This window comes from Chelonia mydas, chromosome 1 (assembly GCF_015237465.2).
Source record: "Chelonia mydas isolate rCheMyd1 chromosome 1, rCheMyd1.pri.v2, whole genome shotgun sequence".
Classification (NCBI taxonomy): Eukaryota; Metazoa; Chordata; order Testudines; family Cheloniidae; genus Chelonia; species Chelonia mydas.
The window spans coordinates 211,268,101-211,286,959 of NC_057849.1; the positions used below are offsets into that span (position 1 = coordinate 211,268,101).

Here is an 18,859-nt window from a genome sequence, read left to right on the forward strand (position 1 = left end):
TCCCCCCATTTCTTTTTGCTGAGTTTTCTTTCTGCTGCCGTGGTTGAAACTCCTGCATGGGGATGGGGATCATTACTGAGACAGCCTTTACCCCAGTTTGTTTCCTATCAGTTACACTTCATATTGCCCTTTACAGAATGAGGCTGGGAATTAAATACTTCTTTTTACCTTATTACTTCTGAAGAAAAGGACAAAGAAGAGAATTGTATAATAACCAGTAAACCTCTACTGTGATCTGTCACTGCAATTTCACCCTTCCACCCCTCCTGAGAAGTGGTGGCATGATGCTTCTCCCTCCCCAGACTTTCCAATTCAGATGAGTTTGGAGTTAAAGTGGAAATGTGTTAGAAAAATAACAACAGGGTTTTATTCAGAGGTCAAATTCAAACTAGCACAAAGTGCAGTGAATACCGTATCTCGTTTGAGCCAGTTACAGAGTGAGCCCCACTTCTCGCCCACTCCCTCTCCACCCTGAGCTTCCCAACACAGCTTTTCATCAAGATACTAACAAGGGATGTAACTGGCTCTCAATCTCTCCTGCTGAAGAACCTCTTCATTATAAATAATTAAATATTTATTTAAGAAAGAGGAGTCAAAGCAGGAGTTTGACTCTGTAGCTCAGTGGTCAGGGCAATCCCCTGAGATGTGGGAGAGGCCCGGCTCCAAAAATATTTCATTTATATCAAGTGGAACAGCTGCAGCAGGGGAGACTGAGACATAACCACCCCAGAATACTCAACGACTCAGTGGTTAGAGCACTCACCTGGGATGTGGGAGAACTGACTTCAAGTCCCTGCTCCAACTCAGGCAGAACAGGGATATAGACTGGGTCTCTCACATTATAGGGGAGTGCTCTGTCCACTAAGCTAATAAGGTTATTAGTTGCATTATTGTAGCACATAGGATCCCTAGTTGTGGACCAGGACCCCATTGTGCTAGGCACTGTACAAACAGAACAAGAAGACAATTCCTGCCCCAAAGAGCTTACAATCTTGAGCGTAAAGCAAGAGACTTGTAGGGGAATAAAAGGAAGCAATGAGACAATAATGGTCAGGACGATTGGCATTCTAACCATTGTCAATATATTACAGGCATCGCGCTAAAGGAGAGTTTTGTGGATGTATTTGACGGTGGATGCTTTATGGATGGTCTCAGGGAGCCCCTCCCAAGTGTGCTGAACAGCGTGGGAGAAAGTAGAAAGATGCTTGTCTGAAAATGTAACCTGTGGCCAATGGAGGCTGGCATGATGGGCCCATCAGAGATGAGCATCAACAGTTCAATAGCAAATGAGAGATGATAGGTAGGGTGGGAAATGGCCAAGAAAGGACTAGAAGGTGAATATAAGCAGCTTATATTTGATGTGATAGAGAAGGGAGAGCCAGTGGAGGGATTAAAAGCTAGGGATGACATGGGCAAAGTGACAGTAAACACGTACACACATATGTGTATACACACACCCACCAAATTTCTGACCTGCTTGCTCCTAGCTGTCTCTGTTCAAGGCCTGCTCTGATAGGTATGCTCTGAGCATGCCTCTGGGATCAGGCCCTGCAGGCGACAAAGGCAGGGTATTGCCTAGGCTGACAATCCTACCAGGGGTTATGCATGAGCTAGGGAACCAAGCAGCTCAATGGCATCAGGAATTAGGTGATTTTGTGTATGTCCACAGGCAGAAACTTAGGTGCTTAAGGAATTTAGGTAGCTAAACGGTTAGGCACCAGCTGAGCAGAGCTTTGAGGATCTCAGTGGTGCCTAAATGTTGGTCTTAGGCACCTAAAATGTCTACATCCCTTTGTGTATCTAGCTCTGTGTACCTGAAAGTGTGAGAAGAACAGTGTTCCAGTGAGGTTAATGGTATTACCCCCGCTCACATGATGGAGACACCCCCTTTTCTCTGACTCCACCTTTCCAGGGTCACAAGGGTCCTCCAATCCCTTCCTATAGAGCTGCAAGAGGGTCCCTGGAAATGGTGATAGCTCCATTAATGTAAAATGGGAGGTTAATTTCTGAGTGGCTGGGTCTTCATCTGGTATGGGGTCTGTCAGAGGGGGCGCAGGAATAAGGGTAACTGAGTTAACTGTCCCTTTTACCCTGAAGTCTCCAGAGATTCCTCAGATTTTGGATCAACTGAAAAGAAAGAAAAATAATTGATTCAGGAAGACAAAAACAATCAGTAAAATGTCATTCTCTTCCATGATCTGCAGCTACCAGGGCGATGGTAGGCTACTATTAAGAGCTTTCCCTTCGCCCTGCCCTGGTTCTTGTCATGCAGACAGAAAGTAGAAGAGCAGAAGTAGTGCACCTCTGATCCTACCCCTTATAATGTATGGTCATTTTGGAGGGTTTTGGGTCTGGGGGCTTCAGTACCACCTCTTTCATATCCCATGGGAGGAGTAAGGAGTGAGGTTGTGCTCCAGTCAGGGACAGGGATTTCTTTGGCTTTTAGTGTTTCTTATACCTTCCCCTCCCATCCCCCTTGCCCTCCCGACTGGTTGCTTGACCTTATCTCGGGAGAGGAGTTGAGGCAGGACTGTCCTTCAAGTGACTGCTTTTATATTACACACCCATTCTGCCCAACAACACTTTAGCACTATCTCTTATCTCTTTTCACCTGATCTGCTTGTGGGCAGATGTAACACCCAGTATCTTTGTTCTTTGTTCATACATATTAGTAAGAATATAAAAATATCAAAAGTCAAATGAGCAAACAAGACCCAAAATTCTATCTCAGGCAAATATACAGGTCTGAGTACTACATTATCATCACTAACACTCCTAAGAGCTACCCCCTCTCCTACCCAGCAAGAGACACTGTAAGAAGAGAAGCTGGAGAACTAGCTATGGAATCATCTCCCAGTTACTCCATTTCCAGCTTCTCCCTCAAGGAGGCAAAATGGAAAGGAAGTAGGCGCACGAAGTAGGAGGGGAGCTCCCAAATACTCTGGTCCAGGCTTCTCCCAGCAAGGCTGCTGTAGGGAAGGAGGCAGGACAGCTGGTTGTGACGGAGCTTCCCGCTATGCTACTCCCTGCAGGAAGCACTGTAATTAGAGTGGCAGGAGTGCTGGCTGTAGCAGGTGCTCCAGGCTACTCCAGTCTCTGCGTCTCACAGCCAGCGGCACCATGGGGAGCAGGAGATGAGCTCTGACTGTGGAACCTCAGTCTAGGGAGAGGGCTGAAGTGCTTTACACTCTGACCTGCTTTTCTTCTCCTGAGCATGAGGCCAACGAGAGCAGCAAGGAAGATGGAAGTAGCAATGAAGGTTCCCACAAGCCCATTAGATGTTTTTTGCTCTGTTGGAGAAAGAGGGGGAGTCAGTGATGTGAAGCTCATCTGAGTCTGTTTCAGAGAGCTAAAATTCTTCACACAGATCACACACAGGGCAGGGCTGGGATCCTACTGGAGGAGAGATGTGGAAGGTTTCTGGGGAAAGATTAGGATCTCATTAGAACAGTGCCACAGGGAGCAGGGACTAAGCTGAGTTCCTATTGGGGAAGGAAGGGGGTGGGGGCAAAGAAGGTCCTGGTTCCCTTGGAGACAACAGTGTATAGGGGTCCTTGGGGCATGGTTGGGTTCCCAATAAGGAGTCCGTGTGCTGCCTTTTTGCTCCCTTGAAACCACTGCCCCCTTAACAGTGTAAGGTGCTGCATGATGCAGAGAACATGCTTTACAAAGAGCTGTAGAGGGTGCAATGAGAGCTGAGGAAGTGCGACTGCCAGGAGAAGCCAGGAGAGGAAAGAACGGATGGGGAATGAGGGCAGGCAGGGGAAATGGGAGGGTGCTCCAAATGGGATGGGGCTTCAGTACCCCAGAATTGAGAGGTGAGGGAAAAGCTGGAGCTAGGAGATCAGAGGGTTGAAGCAAAAGCTGAGAGGCAGGGGCAATAAGGAGAACTCGCCCTCCTTTCCCCGTTTACCTGGTGTCCTGAGCTGGGCACTAGCTGTAATTGGCTCTTCAAGGGCCAGATGCGAGACATGGCAGCTGTAGGTGACAGGTCCCAGCTCTATGGCTGTGTTGATACTCAGGTATGAATTGATGCCGTAGGTGCCATCCTGGGCTTGCCTATGGCTGGAGAAGTATGTGCTTGAGCCTGAGATAGGGATCTTGTCCTTGTCGTCAGGGGCCTCCCGTGTCCACTTCACCGACACATCCAGGGGGTAATAGCCAGAGATCTCACAGGTCAGGGTAGTGGCTCCATCCCCCTCACGTGACACCAACTCTGGGAACAAACGGACTCTCGGGGGCTCTGGAGGGGGGCAAACAGGAAATTAAATCCAGCTGGTGATAAACTGTGTTTGAGGGAATGGAGTAGTACAGAGGAGTCCCTCATCCCCACTGGGTGGGGCTGGGGAAGCAAGGAGGGGAGCAGAGAGATACGGGGAATGGTCAGGTTCCAGTGAATGGGGCCTGTCTCCCCTATTGCCCCCTGACTAGGTATCCTTAAAGCATCATTGCCTCACCGACCAACTGCAGCTGGATGATGTTCTGGGCCTGGTGCTGGGGGGTGGACACTAAACAGATGTATGTCCCTTCATCCCCCACCCCCACTCCATGCAGGCTAAGTGATGCATCTCCAGTCTCCAGCAGCTGCACCACATCCACGTGGGCCGTTGACTGTTCTGCTTGTGCCACGTCCCCCGCCTGGTAGTGGAAAACTCTACGCCCGCTGCCTCGGTGCTGCAGCCTCCACTCCAGCGAGGCCAGCGGAGAGCTGGAAGCCAAGGCAAAGCTGCAGTCCAGGGTGACGGAGGTGCCAAGTCGGGTACGCAAAGTAGGGGTGCGAGATGACAACTGGAATTCAACTAGGAACAAAGAGAAGGAGAAAGACAAATAGACTGAGAGAGTGTTAAATATATGTGGTTATGGAAGACTCCCCCTGGCAGGACATCAGGGACTGGGTCACAGCTCCACCCACCTGGAGGAAGCATGCTGTGGACTGACTGGCCATGCTGGGTTGAAGGGTTGGACATGTGTCTCCCCACAAGAAGATCCCATCCTGCAGGCTGCAGAGCTATTAGCAGGATACGGGGAGTAAGTGCATATTGCTCTCCTTGCTACACCGAACTCTTGGAGAGCAGACATAGCACTTGCCAAGGGTCACAGTGGTGTGGCAAATAATGAACATAAGAACATAAGAATGGCCATACTGGGTCAGACCAAAGGTCCATCTAACCCAGTATCCTGTCTTCTGACAGTGGCCAATGCCAGGTGCCCCAGAGGCAATGAACAGAACAGGTAATCATCAAGTGATCCATCCCCTGTCGCCCATTCCCAGCTTCTGGCAAACAGAGGCTAGAGACACCATCCCTGCCCATCCTGGCTAATAGCCATTGATGAACCTATCCTCCATGAACTTATCTAGCCCTTTTTCAAACCCTGTTATAGTCTTATAGTGACAGTGGTGGGGAGAACAGCGGGGCCAGAACTGGGGAGTCAAGGGGCACAGAAGTGCAAGGGCAGAGTGATCAAGGGGTCACATTGGTGGCCCAGCGGTTACATCCCGCAGATAGCAGGAGGGCCCCTACATTTGAGCTTCCCTCAAGAAGGGAAGGATTATCTATCCTGCTGACTCACAGCATGTGCAGTCCTTTTCTCTAGTTCCCTTAAGTCCCAGACTACAGAGTGGGGTGGTATTCCTGGGGTCTCTAGTTCCCCTAGCACTCCTTAATGTGGAGGCTTCAGCCCTGGAGTGTCTGGCTCCCCTAGTGCTCCCTGGTGCAGTAGGTGCATTCCAGCACTAAAGTCTTTTCCCCTCATTCGCCACTTTCTTTACCTGTGGTCAGCACTGTGCCCTCCTTGCTTATAGGAACCTTCAGCCTTGGGTGCAGTACAGCCATTCTCTCATCTTCTTCCCTGACACTGCTGACCTTCAGCACCAGGGCTATGCTGATCCCACTGGATAACTTCAGGGTCCCCATGAACCAGGAGGCCTGGCTGGGCCCCTCATCTGCCAGGTGTAAGCTGTATGGAGAGATCTCACAGGTCACTTTCTCCCCAGCACAGTCTGCATGCAGCAGGGATTCCGCATATGGGATGGGTACCAAAGTTTCTGTAATGAGAAAGAGAAGACATGTAGTTTGATGAATGGAACAGGAAAAACAGGATCAAGTTTCAGTAGGGACCTAATCTGGTGAGACACCAAGGGCTGTGTCTACACCTAGTGTAAAATGGGGTCAGGCTGCTGCTATGCAAACACAAGAGCCTTAGCATGTAACATTGGTCTCCCAGCTTGTTTAAAGAAGTTCTTGTGGCGAATGAGGAAGTCATATGTATTATTTTTATGAATATCATATATTCCTCAGTTTACCTGTTTGCTTTAACTTTGCAGCCAGACTGGATAAGCTCAAAGGCTGTTGGGGAAAAACAACAGGGAACAAAACAATAACAGACAGACGATACCTTAAGGGAACAATAGGGAGAGCTATAAATTGGGAAATACCTACCTGCCTACATACCAACCATGCTAGCAAGGTTTATTCTTCCCAAGCCTAAACCTAGGAGCAAAGGGGATGCTGAAACATTAAAGGTCCCAGCCTAAAAAAGGAAGAGGTATTGAGGGTGCAGCAACAGCTAGAGATGAGTGTCTGTCAAAGAGAAAATCTACCTGCCAAATCCATTATTGTTACTGAAGCACATGCCAATCTTTCTTGTTGCCCTGCACTCTCTTCAGCTATACTCCCCATGACAAAATATGGGAGCACTTTAAATAATTTGTTAATACTGTATATTGGCCTGGCTCTGGTGAGGTGGTTTTTGTGAGAATGTCTTCGATTAAGGGCTTCCCAACAGGTAACCATCTGGGATGGTCCAGGCAGAAAGGAGAAGATGGCTCAAGATGATCCTGTAACAGCTTTGCCAACTTTTTCTTATAGCCCCCGCTGAAATCAAACAATTGCATGAGAATTTCAGCTTCGATTAAAAAAGTAAGTTTCTAACTGTCATGATTGAGGAGAAAAACTTTGTTTCAACTGCTAAGTAAATATTCTTTGAGCAGGGGGTTGGACTAGATGACCTCCTGGGGTCCCTTCCAACCCTTATATTCTATGATTCTATGATTTTGTTTTAAAATATTTGATTATTTTGTTGGTCATTATTACTGGTCACAGGTTCCCATGGGAAGGAAACACAGGTGCCCCAAACCTAGCTGGACCTGCACGGTGATAAGCAGTTGTCATACATGGGGCAGTGGTCCCAGACCTGATCCAAGTATGGAAGAGTCACAAGATTCCATCCCAAAACAGACAAGGGCAAGAGGCCCAAGACCTGATTTAGGTTCTCTGAGAGAGACTAGAAAGAGGACTGAAGTGCAGCTAGTCCTGTAGCTGTGATACTCCCTTTCTTGCACCCTCTCCTCTCCTTGTATCCCTCCCTTATATCCCTGGCAAGTTGCAGATCCAGGGTGAAGTGTACATTCTTCCACGAAGGAACTCTGTCCTCAGTTGAAGGCAGCAGGTTCTGCTGCTTGGTGTCTAGGTGGGACATGAGGGCAAGGAAATGTATAGTACAGAGCATGAGCATACCGAGATGTTTCACAGATAGTCCAAATGTATAACATGCAGCCGGTTTGAAAGGTGCACAGTGAGGAAGGTGCTTGCAGAGTCCGGGGAACAGGGTACCTGTAATTCTGCTGCTGGGTTTGATGCATATTCATTACGATGATATGATTACATTTTTAAATTATCATCACCCATGATTTTTCTCTGCATATATCATCAACTGGTTTGAACTCAGGACTTTCAGATCAACACCACAGACTTCTACCACTTGATCTCACTGGGTATGTCTACACTGCAAGTAGACACCCCCAGCTGGCCTGTGCCAGCTGACTCAGGCTCATGGGGATCAGGCTGCAGGGCTATTTAACTGCAGTGTAGACGTCCGGGCTTGGGCTGGAGCCCAGGCTCCAGGACCCTGCGAGGTGGGAGGGTCACAGAGTCTGGGCTCCAGCCCAAGCCCAGAAGCCTACACTGCAATTAAACAGCCCTGCTGCTTGAGTCCCTGAGGCCCAGTCAGCTGGCACGGGCCAGCCACGGGTTTTTAATTGCAGTGTAGACAAACCCAAGGAAGCAGTAAGTGGAAGCAGAAGTATCCAGTCGAGCCTACGGACCAGGCACGAGAGGGTAGCGTGACATACTTTGCTAGCAGGTTACACAGCTGCTTGCTTGACAGCACAGAACTGTGGGTATCAGGATTCTCAGGCTCTCTCCTCCTACATTCTCTCTAACCAAACAGCACTTCTGCACTCTCATTGCAGACCATCCTCAAATCCCCACCACTTCTTTGCCACTCTCACGTCCATCCTTAAACTCTCCCCTCTCCTGTCATTTCCACTTTTCCATTCAAAATCTTGCTGATTTTTTCGGCAAGATTAGAAAAGGCCACCCTTTCCTTTCCTTTTGCTATCTTCTCCTCCTTTTTCACTATCACTGAAGCCGGGATCTCTCACCTGTAGCTTTCCTCCACTAACCATTTCAGCAGCCCCACATCCCATCCAAGTGTGTCATAGAATCATGGAAGATTAGGGTTGGAAGAGACCTCTGGAGGTCATCTAGTCCAACCCCCTGCTCAAAGCAGGACCAACCCCCACTAAATCATCTCAGCCAGGGCTTTGTCAAGCTGGGCGTTAAAAACCTCTAAGGATGGAGATTCCACCACCTCCCTAGGTAACCCATTCCAGTGCTTCACCACCCTCCTAGTGAAATAGTGTTTCCTGATATCCAACCTAAACCTCCCCCACTGCAACTTGAGACCATTGCTTCTTGTTCTGTCATCTGCCACCACTGAGAACAACCTAGCTCCATCCTTTCTGGAACCCTCCTTCAGGTATTTGAAGGCTGCTATCAAATCTCCCCTCACTCTTCTCTTCTGCAGACTAAATAACCCCAGTTCCCTGAGCCTCTCCTCATAAGTTATGTGTCCCCCTTCATCATGTTGTTGGGGACACTGGGGCATGGCCACTAGGTAACTCGAGGGGATGGAAGACCACGAGTGTCGATGAAGCTCCCTCGCACTAGGCCCAAGTCTCCTTGGCCCCCCCGCCTGGAGGCACTCGCAGCAGTTATGCTGAGGATCTGCAACAATATGTTGCAGAGTCAGACTGCCTGAAACTAAACAAGGCCAAACAGGGCAGATATGGAAGAAAAATGCTGAATAAAGCAGCTTTATGTATAGTTTAACAAATGATACAGAGAACAAGGGCACTAGCTGGGAACTGGATTGGCTGGCTATATGGATACTTAGGGCAGCTTGCTATTGGATAAGTATGCTGGGAAAAAAGGATGTATAAAAGCCTGTGTAACTTCCTGCTCTGTGTGCAGGATTTGAGATTCTATTCTCCCTGTACCTTTTTGCAGCTGCAAATAAACTTTTCTGCTTCTCCACCCCGTTGTGATTATTGGGTGTAGCACACCGGGTAGCGAACCAACCCGAGCTGTTGTTTAGCCTCTCGGCACTGGGTGCCGGCAACAATGTTCTCCTTTGCCCCACTCTCCCCCTTCCTATCCTCCCTCATTCCCACCTTCTTCCTTACCTTCATCCCACACCTTCCCTCTTGCTCTTACTTATCCCTGCTCTCTACCTCTCTACCATCAACTCCACCATGCAACTTTGCACTCTCTCTCTCTCTCTCTCTCTGAGTGTGCCTCTGTCTTTATCTATGTGGTTATGTGATTATGGCAGTGGTGGACTAGAGTTCAGGAGCCCAGGGTTGCACACTGCAAAATTGCCACGCAGTAGCAGCTCCTGGGGTCCAGGAGTGTAAGTACACCTACAGAAATCACGCCTGGATATGCACTGACTTGCATGGGCAGGACCACCTGGGGCAGAGTGTGCAAAAACATCCATCCCAAGATACCCCACACCTGGCCCCCATTTTTTAAGTTCTCCCGTGATCCTGTATTACCCTTGCAAAGTCCCAGCGCCGGCTACTCCGCCTAGCAACAGGTCTCACCCCCCAATAAAAAATTCAGGCGGGGAGGGCAGCAGCCAATCGAAATATGATTTTGCCCTGGCCAATCATTAGGCTCCAAGCTCAGCCTCCTCTGCCAATTACAGTGCCAGAGAAAGAGTGTTTTTTTCTACCCAGCAACATGGAACATGTGGCAATCACAAAACCACACCAATGGAAATATCAGGTGGGCAGAGCCAGCCCTCACTGCTATCCTGCCTAGCAATGTCTCACAAAGGGCCTAAGGCGGTAACATCAGGACAGATTTAGCCAATCAGGAAAGGAAGCAAGGTGATTGACAGACCAATATTAACCCCTTGAGGAAGCCAGTGCTGCAGGCTGCTGGTTTGCTGTCCTTGCCTAAGTAATGGAATTTGGGTGAAGACAGCTCCCCCACTGCATTGAGAGGGGGTGAGGCTGGGAGTATTCAGCAGATCTTGGCTGGATCTAGGATGCCCTCACTGATCAGGAGGGCAATTCTTGCAGGTGCTGAGGCTGCTGAATACCTTGTGTGCGTTTTCCTGGACCACAGTGTCCTGTATCCACTGTCCTCGAGAGTATCTCCTGGGATGCCCAGCTGAAGTCATCAACAGCTGGTATCAGAGCCACTGTAACTGTCTTGTCCAGGGACAAAGAAGATTCTTCTGGTGGTGAAGGCAGCTGGAGCATTTCCCTCACTGCTTCTATCACATCTTCAGAGACTCCCTCCGGTTCTGACGGGGGTGCTCTGGCCAGCAACACCAGAGGCAACTGAAATCTTCTCCTCTTTGCTGAGACATGGGAGGGGACCCTGCTCCAAGATCTATGGGAGGGCTGGCCAATGAGGCCATGGTGGCAGGTTGTACTGATACTGGCATAACTGGGTATGCCCCGTCCAATGCTAGTTCTGCACCAGGACTCAGTGCTGCATGCTTCAGAGTACCCTTGGCGGTATCGACCTCACTCCTCAGGTGAGGGTCCCTGCTCAGAGTGGCAGAGAAGGAGTATATTGGTGACAGGGATGAAAAGTAGCTCTCAGGAAATGGCAATACTGATAGTTGTGACAATGGCTCCAATGCTAGGGCCGATGGTGCCAACATCAATGTTGATGCCTCTACCAGCATTGGGTCTGGTGCCAGTCAAGGGCATATTTTGAAACTCAGAGGGGCTCCAGTTTTGAAGTTATGAAGTGTAGAAAATTGATAAAGAAAGTTACAGACATCAAGAAAAAATGCATGGCTGGCAGGGGCAAGGACAATAAGGAGTTTTGTAAGTATATGAAGAACAAAAGAAATCCTAGCAATGGTATAGGCCCATTACTAGATGGAGATGGTAACATTGTTAATAATGATGCTGAAAAGGCAGAAGTGTTCAATAAATATTTCTGTTCTGTATTTTAAAAGAAGCAGGATGACATACTCATATCACATGAGGATGATGAAGTATTTTCAAGAACTTAGTAACTAGGAAGTATGTTAACCAATATCTATAAAGCACAAAATAATTTAAATCACCAGGTCCCCAGCACCCAAGAGTCATAAAAAAGTGTTGGCTGAGGATATCTCTGGCCCACTGATGTTCATTTTTAATAAAGCTTGGAATATTGGGGTGCGATGGGGTACTCATCTCCTGAATGCCTCCTATTGGCTGGGTGTGGTACTGCAATCCTCTTTTCCCCACTCGTGGTACCCTCTATAGGTTGTCAGCCACACTAGGCAGGTCTTCAGTGGCTCAGCCCTCTGGCCAACTCACTGTCCTCAACAGATGAACCCCTTCCGGGGTAGCAAATGTCCGACAAACTATCTGCCCACATGAGGGTCTTCAGACCCACCTCTGGGACCTTTAAATCCAGTCCCTTCGCTCAGGCTTCTAAAGGAAACTTGTCCCCTTCTTGGGGCTTAGGCCACTTTGCTAGTGGCCAGTGGGGGAACACAGGCCCACCCACTACTCCAGGTCCCAACCCAGGAATCCTATAAACCGCAGCCACATACTGCTGCCTCCGGTGTGCTGCTGCTGTTCCCTGGGCCTTTTCCCACATAGCCCCCTTCTCTTCACCCTTCCCTTAGGGCTGAAGTTCTCAGATCTTCTTCCTCCTCACAGAACACAAGTAGCACCAGAACCCTCCCTCTAGTTCTCCCTCAAGCTCCTGTGACCAGCAAGGCGCACCCTGCCTTGCTCCTCTGGGCCCAGCTAGGAACTGACCTGCTCAGGCCCAGCAGCAGCTTTTATTTGATCCTGCGGGGCTCTGATTGGCTGCTTCTATGCAACCCCTTGAAGCAGGCCTGGAGGACCCACCTTCACTGCTCCTTTCCTGAGGCAGGGTGCGGTAAGACCACAAGGCCTCCAGCAAGGGGCCTCGAAGGGCCAGGTACATCCTGTCACATGGGAAATTCCAGAAGACTGGAAGAGTGCTAATGTTGTGCCACGTTTCCAGAACAGCAAGCAGGATGACACAGGCAACTATAGGGCAGTTAGCTTGATATTAGTCCCCGGCAAAATAACAGAATAGCTGATACAATTAATTCAATTAATAAAAAAATTAAAGGACAGAAATATAATTAATGCCTCTCCAGAGGCTTTTATTTTAAATAGATTTTGTCAAACAAACCTGAATTCATTCTTTGATGTGATTGCAAGTTCGGTTGACAAAAGCAGACGTAAGACATTTAGACTTTTGTAAGGTGTTTGGCTCAGTACTGCATGCCAATGTGATTCTAAAAATTAGCATGAACACAATACCAATACAGCACATGTTACATGGATTAAGAACGTTTTTGTCGATGATATGGAATTAAATACAAAATCACTGCTGATAAAATTTTCAGATGACACAAAGACTGGCAGAGTGCTAAATAGCAATGAGGATAGGGCAATCATACAGAAGGAACTGGACCAGTTGGTAACGTGGTGTGACATTATCTGATTAAAATATGACCATGTAGATCAGGGGTGGGCAAACTACGGCCCGTGGGCTGGATTCGGCCCTTGGGATTGCCACCGCCGTGGGCCCTGCACTGCTTCTGGGAGCGGTGCGGGGACAGGGCAGGCAGGCAGGGAGCCTGCCCTGGCCCCACTGTATGCTGCTGCCACCCCGGAGCCGCTCCAGGTAAACAGCGCCAGGCCGGAGCCTGCACCCTAAAACCCTCCTGCACCCCACACCCCAACTCCCTGCCCTGAGCCACCTGCTGGACCCTACCTGCACCCCTGCCACACCCCGCCTCCACCCCAACCCCCTGCCCTGAGCCCCCTGCCGCACTTCTCCCTGCACCCCTGCCCCGAGCCCCCTCCCGCACTCCGCACCCCCTCCTGCACCCCAACCCCCTTCCCTGAGCCCCCTCATACACTCCGCACCCCTCCTCTGCCCCAATCCCCTGCCCTGAGCTGCTTCCTACACACCGCACCCGCTCCCACACTCCGCACTCCCTCCCGCACCCTAACCCCCTGCCCCAGCCCTACATTCATGGCCCTGCATGCAATTTTCCCACCCAGATGCGGCCCTTGGGCCAAAAAGTTTGTCCACCTCTGATATAGATCATTGTTGCTATCACTGTTATATAACTGCAACAAATACTGTACGAAGGTTGTCAATTAAGGTGTCTCTAGAAAGGCTATGATTTGCTGAATATGATTATGCTATTTGTATGCATGTAACACTTTGTATTTGAAGTTATGAGCATTGGTTCTATACCTGGATTTCAAATGTTTGTGCCTGGGGTAGTGCCCACAAGGTAGTTAGCCAGCACATCTTGGAGGAACTATTGAAATTGAGTGGCCCATCAAAAGAACATTTAACTTACAGTGGAAGACGCCCACCTACCCTGAATGGACTTTCCTGTGAACATGCTGTTTGAGGTATAGGTAATGGCTTCTACTGTGTCTAATCATGCATGGACATGTGACTTGCCCATGTGACTCCAAACATTATCTTGTCACCTGTGATTTTCCACTAGCTGTGCTGAGTTCTTTGTTTGAAACAATGGGTTTCCCTCCACATGGCAGAAGCTATAAAAGGCCCTGGAAATACCTCCATGTTGCCTCTTTCCTGCTCAAACCTCTGGACTATGTATGGACTTATACTAATGGGAGCATTCTAACCAAGGGATCGAGGACCTTCCATTGATTTGGAAGCAACCAGAGACTTGACTTAAGCCAGCAGTTTATTCCATCACCGCTACAAGCCTGAACGAAGAACTCTGCAATTATTTTATGTACTTGATTCCTTTAACCAATTTTAACTTTCACCTTTCTTTCTTTTCATTTATAAATAAACCTTTATATTGTGCATACTAAAGGATTGGCAACAGCGTGATTTTTGGGTAAGATCTGAGTAATATATTATTGACCTGGGTGTGTAGCTGGTCCTTTGGGATCAGAAGAAGCTTTTGTTTGATTAAATTGGTTTTAAAGAACCACTCATCTCTAAGTCTAGTGTTTACAGTGGTGATACAAGGACTGGAATGCCTAAGGAAACTGCTTTTATGACTTCTTGTTACCCAGTGTGGTGAAACAGAAGTTTACTTTTGTTGCTGGTTTGGTATATCTCATGGGAGAATAACCACTAGTCTGGGGTATGTCCGCCCTATTTCTCAGCAGTTTGTCCTGAATTTGGTATTCTCAGTCGTGACCCACAAAGGCACTGTTACACCTGGGTGCATGCAAACAATTTGCACTTGAATACAGCCAAATGCAAAACTGTACATCTAGGAACAGGAGATGCAGGCCCTAGTTATAAAATTGAGGCTGTATCCTGAAACTAGTGACCATCCAACAGATTTAGGGGCTATAGTTGACAAACATTCAATATGAGTTCCCAGTGTGATGCTGTGGCAAAAAGGGTTAATGTGATCCTTGAACATATAAACAGGAGTGTAGTGTGTATGCCCCTGGTGAAACTGATAATGGAATGCTTGTACAAATGTGGTGTCCACATTTTAAACAAAACATTGAAAATTTTACAGAGGGTTCACAGACGAGCCACAAAAATTATTTGAGGGCTGGAAAAAATGTTTACAATGAGAGGCTTAAAGAGCTCCACCTGCTTAGTTTATCAAAAAGACTGAGAGGTTACTTGATTCCTGTGTATAAGGGCCTCCACGGGGAGAAAATATCAGGTGTGAAAGAGCTCTTTAATCTAGTGAGAAAGGCCTAACAAAGAACTAATGGCTGGAAGTTGAAGCCAACCAAATTCAAATTAAAAATAAGACAGATTTTCTAACAGAGAGGGTGATTAACTCTTGGAACAATTGCCATCTCTTTAAGTCTTCAGATCAAGATTGGATGCCTTTCTGGACAAACACCAGTGACTGGGCTCAATACAGGGATAAAGGGGAGAAATTTTATGGCCTGTACTATATAGGATGTTAAACTAGATCAGCCGTTCCCAAACTGTGGACCAGGACCCCAAAGTGGGTCACAACCCCATTTTAATGGGGTCGCCAGAGCTGGCTTCGACTTGCTGGGGCTTGGGGCTGAAGCCTGAGCCCCACTGCCCGGGGCCAAAGCTGAAGCTGAAGCCCGAGGGATTCAGCCCTGGGCGGCGGGGCTCAGGTTACAGATCCTCTGGCTGGGGCTGAAGCCCTTGTGTTGGGTCGCCCACAAAGTTATATAAGTATGATAGAATTATAATTATGTAGTAGTAGAAATAAAGATAGACAAAAGAGTATATAGGTATTGTAAAAAGGTATGAACATCAGTTCCATGCTGCTGAATTTCACTCTGTAACAAATGCAAGGCCAAAGTGCGAATTATTTCAGGCCAGTACAGGACAAAGAGTCTGTGCTGGAAAGTGATAAGAACTTTGAGGAAACAATGCTGTTCTTTAAAACAACACCCTGATGCTCTTCCCCCGCGGGGACCCCTTGTCATGCCTATGTAAATCTTGGTATCCAAAGAGGGAAAAACAGATAGTGGGATAAAACTTGTTAAATGAATCAAGAGTCACAGATTGTGTTGTTAAGTAAAAGAATGAATGATGAGTGCATGGAATTGAGAGCCTGAAGCAGGGAAATAATTGGTTAGTAAATGGTGCCAGCCTAATCCTAAGAATTTCAACCTTGATATCGATGGGCTGAAGAATATGCAAAGTGGAGATAACCGGATGACCCCCGGAGGGAGAACCGGAATCCACCCAAAACGCATCAAGGAAGAACAAGAAGATAACACCTAGCCATCATGGAGCCCTCATGGATGTATCACCTGCTGATTGAGCTGATTGATGGTCATCTCAATTGTAAATTCAGCATGATGAAGCAACTTCCATAGACTTGTATTGAACCAGAGACCTATAAAAATTGGGTCCAGGGACTGTGTTCTTTGAGTCTGGTTCTACGACCACCCTCCAGGAGCATCGGATGCGCATCTGACAACGACTTGGCTCCACTCTCGTGTCCAGGCCACCTGGCCAGTGACTTGGCACGAGCAACATCTAGGCTGGTAACTATAACAACCTTTATGTAGAACCTGCGTGTGAATGTCTGTGTGTGTGAATGGATCTATATAGAAATTGCATATAGGAATATTTTGTTGTATTTACAATAAACGTGGCAATTTGCCTTGTCCCTCTTACAAGATCCTGTTGGTATCATTTTTATTAGTGTAACACTTGGGCTTCGGCTTTGACCCCTACCCTTTCCAGGGAATTGTGGCTCAGGCTTTGGCTTTGGCTCCCCACTTGGGACAGTGGGAATCATACAGACTCAGGCTTCGGTCCCCCCTCCTGGGGTCATGTAGTAATTTTTGTTGTCAGAAAGGGGTTGCGGTGCATTGAAGTTTGAGAACCCCTGAACTAGATTATCTAATGGTCCCTTCTCGCCTTAAATAGATGAATATATTAATTAAAATCTATGAATATTCTGGTCTATGGCCTTGTCTATCTTGAGACTTTAGCTACTGATATAACTGGGATTTTAGCCAGAGTGCAAACTCCCTTCTGTATGATACAATTTATACAGGTGAAGCCTGATTATCACCAGGGCAGTTTATTCGGGTTTCAATCTCCATCAGTGAAAATAATGGCTTTGCCTTTTTTCACTAGGAGTACCAATGCAATTATCTCAGAAGGGCATTGTGATAGTAATTCATTAATAAGTATGCGGTGCTCAGATATTCTGGTGGTGGGGTCATGTGGGTAAGCAGTGTTCGTGTAGCCATGCTGGTCCCAGGATTTTAGAGAGACAAAGTGGTTGAAGTAATATCTTTTATTGGAGCAACTTCTGTTGGTGAGAGAGACAAGCTTTCAAGCTACACAGAGCTCTTCTTCGGATCTCAAGGAGGGCTGAAGAAGAGCTCTGTGTAGGTCAAAAGCTTGTCTCTCTCACCAACAGAAGTTGCTCCAATAAAAGATTTTACCTCACTCACCTTGTCCCTCTAATGTAAGTAAGTTGATAGATAGTGACTCTGTCTCTATTTACACAGTGCCCTTCATCCTGCTATCCCTTTGTCCATCACATGTCCTATGTGAGCCCCTGGGGCAGGGCTCTGTGTTTTGAGTCTGTGCAGATTTCAGTTCACTCATGGCTTACTGTGGCTGGCATGGCAATTCTCCTATCCCCAGCTCCTCACTCACCTGAGACTTCAAAGATGATGGGAGAAGCGGAGTCAGTATTTGTGCCTGGCACCTCATAATTGGTGACGCTGTCCAAGCTTCCATCATCGGCAATGCTGACACCTCTCAGCACTAGGGTGGCAGGGTCTGAGGAGAATGATCCGGCAAAGGCACCCGGAAATCCACCCACAGCTTCCTCTATATAATGACAGTCCAAGACCACATCCACAGAGCGTAATTGGGACCCCGGGGCCAGCTCCACTGGCAGCTCTGCTGAGAAGGAAAAGAACCAGCTGAGAGGTGGGGTGCACACACATACACACACATACCTGCTGCCCCATCGGGACAAGACATTTGGCACTGACATCTTGCCCTTTGCTGGGGCAGCCCTATAGAAACGGGGATGATCCAGGTGAGCCCTGGGGCACGCTACCACCACACAATTCCCCTCCTTCCCTGAAACACCTCCCCTGAAGTACCTCTTCCCAGTTTGGTATTACTTCCCTGTCCCCCACTGCCATCATCCTTTTGGAAGACCCCAAGCACCCCCCCATGATTATCAGCTTATACTATCACACCTCCCTCTGGTCCATCCATCGTTGGGGGGGGGGGCACGGGGGCTCACTTGTCTAATCCCTTCTGGGACACAAGCTGCTAATCAAACTGTTCCCCCTCTTGCCCCCTGAGCCTATAACGCAGGGGTGGCCAAACTGTGGCTCATGAGCCACATGCGGCCCTTTTACCGTTAAAGTGCGGCTCACGGAGCCCCCCCTCCCTTCCCCCCATTCTCCACTTAACAGACTGGGGGGTGGGGAGGAGCTCAGGCCCTCTGCCTTGCAGCAGGGTGGTGAGGTAGGGGCTTCTGCCCAGAGGGGAGGCGGGTCTCAGGGCTTCAGCGGAAGCAGGGCTGAAGGACCAAGGGGAGCCCTGGCAGGTGCGCCCTGGCTCTGGAACTTCTGAAGATTGTGCTATGCGGCTGGGAGGGTTTGGCCACCCCTGCTATAATGGGCCTTCTGAAGAGGCATCCCTGTAGACCAGCCAGAATCCCTGACACCTCCTAAACTCACCAGCCTTCAGAGCCAGCACTCCACAGATGAGGATGAGCCCTAGATTCATTCTGTGCCCCAAAAAAGGGGTTCCAGACACCCTAAAACATCAGGCGTCTGTGCTAGAATCAAACTCTGAATGAGTCTTCAGACTGCCAGTGCCTTTCCTTTCACTTTCACTCTGACAACCAAAAACAGACTGGAGAATATTAACTCCTTCCTTACCTAAGAGAGGAGCCGGATAGCCTGAAACACTTGAGAACTAGATAATGGGAGATCGCAGGTTAGGATTGAGGGGCATCAGCAAAGCTGGGTGTGGGAGGCTGTTTTACTCTCTTAATTGGTTTT

At 48.3% G+C, this 18,859-nt stretch overlaps 1 protein-coding gene across 13 annotated transcripts; it reads right to left on the bottom strand.

The window, feature by feature from the left end:
• Nucleotides 1-344: 344 nt before the first annotated feature.
• Nucleotides 345-18,736, bottom strand: LOC119567341 (tapasin-related protein). 13 transcript variants are annotated; one of them, XM_037912446.2, is made up of 8 exons: nt 18,533-18,706; nt 17,487-17,738; nt 5,771-6,046; nt 4,913-5,008; nt 4,458-4,799; nt 3,914-4,243; nt 3,195-3,290; nt 345-2,127 (listed from the first exon to the last, which is right to left on the bottom strand). In XM_037912446.2, exons 1-8 carry the CDS (start codon nt 18,579-18,581, stop codon nt 2,087-2,089), a joined length of 1,482 nt encoding a protein of 493 aa, XP_037768374.1. In that variant the 5' UTR covers nt 18,582-18,706; the 3' UTR covers nt 345-2,086. The 13 variants fall into 13 exon arrangements, with proteins under 13 accessions (XP_037768374.1, XP_043408132.1, XP_043408384.1 ...); XM_043552197.1 differs by having other exon boundaries at nt 17,487-17,735; nt 18,533-18,705; XM_043552449.1 differs by lacking the exon at nt 4,913-5,008 and having other exon boundaries at nt 17,487-17,726; nt 18,533-18,736.
• Between the last annotated feature and the right edge of the window lie 123 nt (nt 18,737-18,859).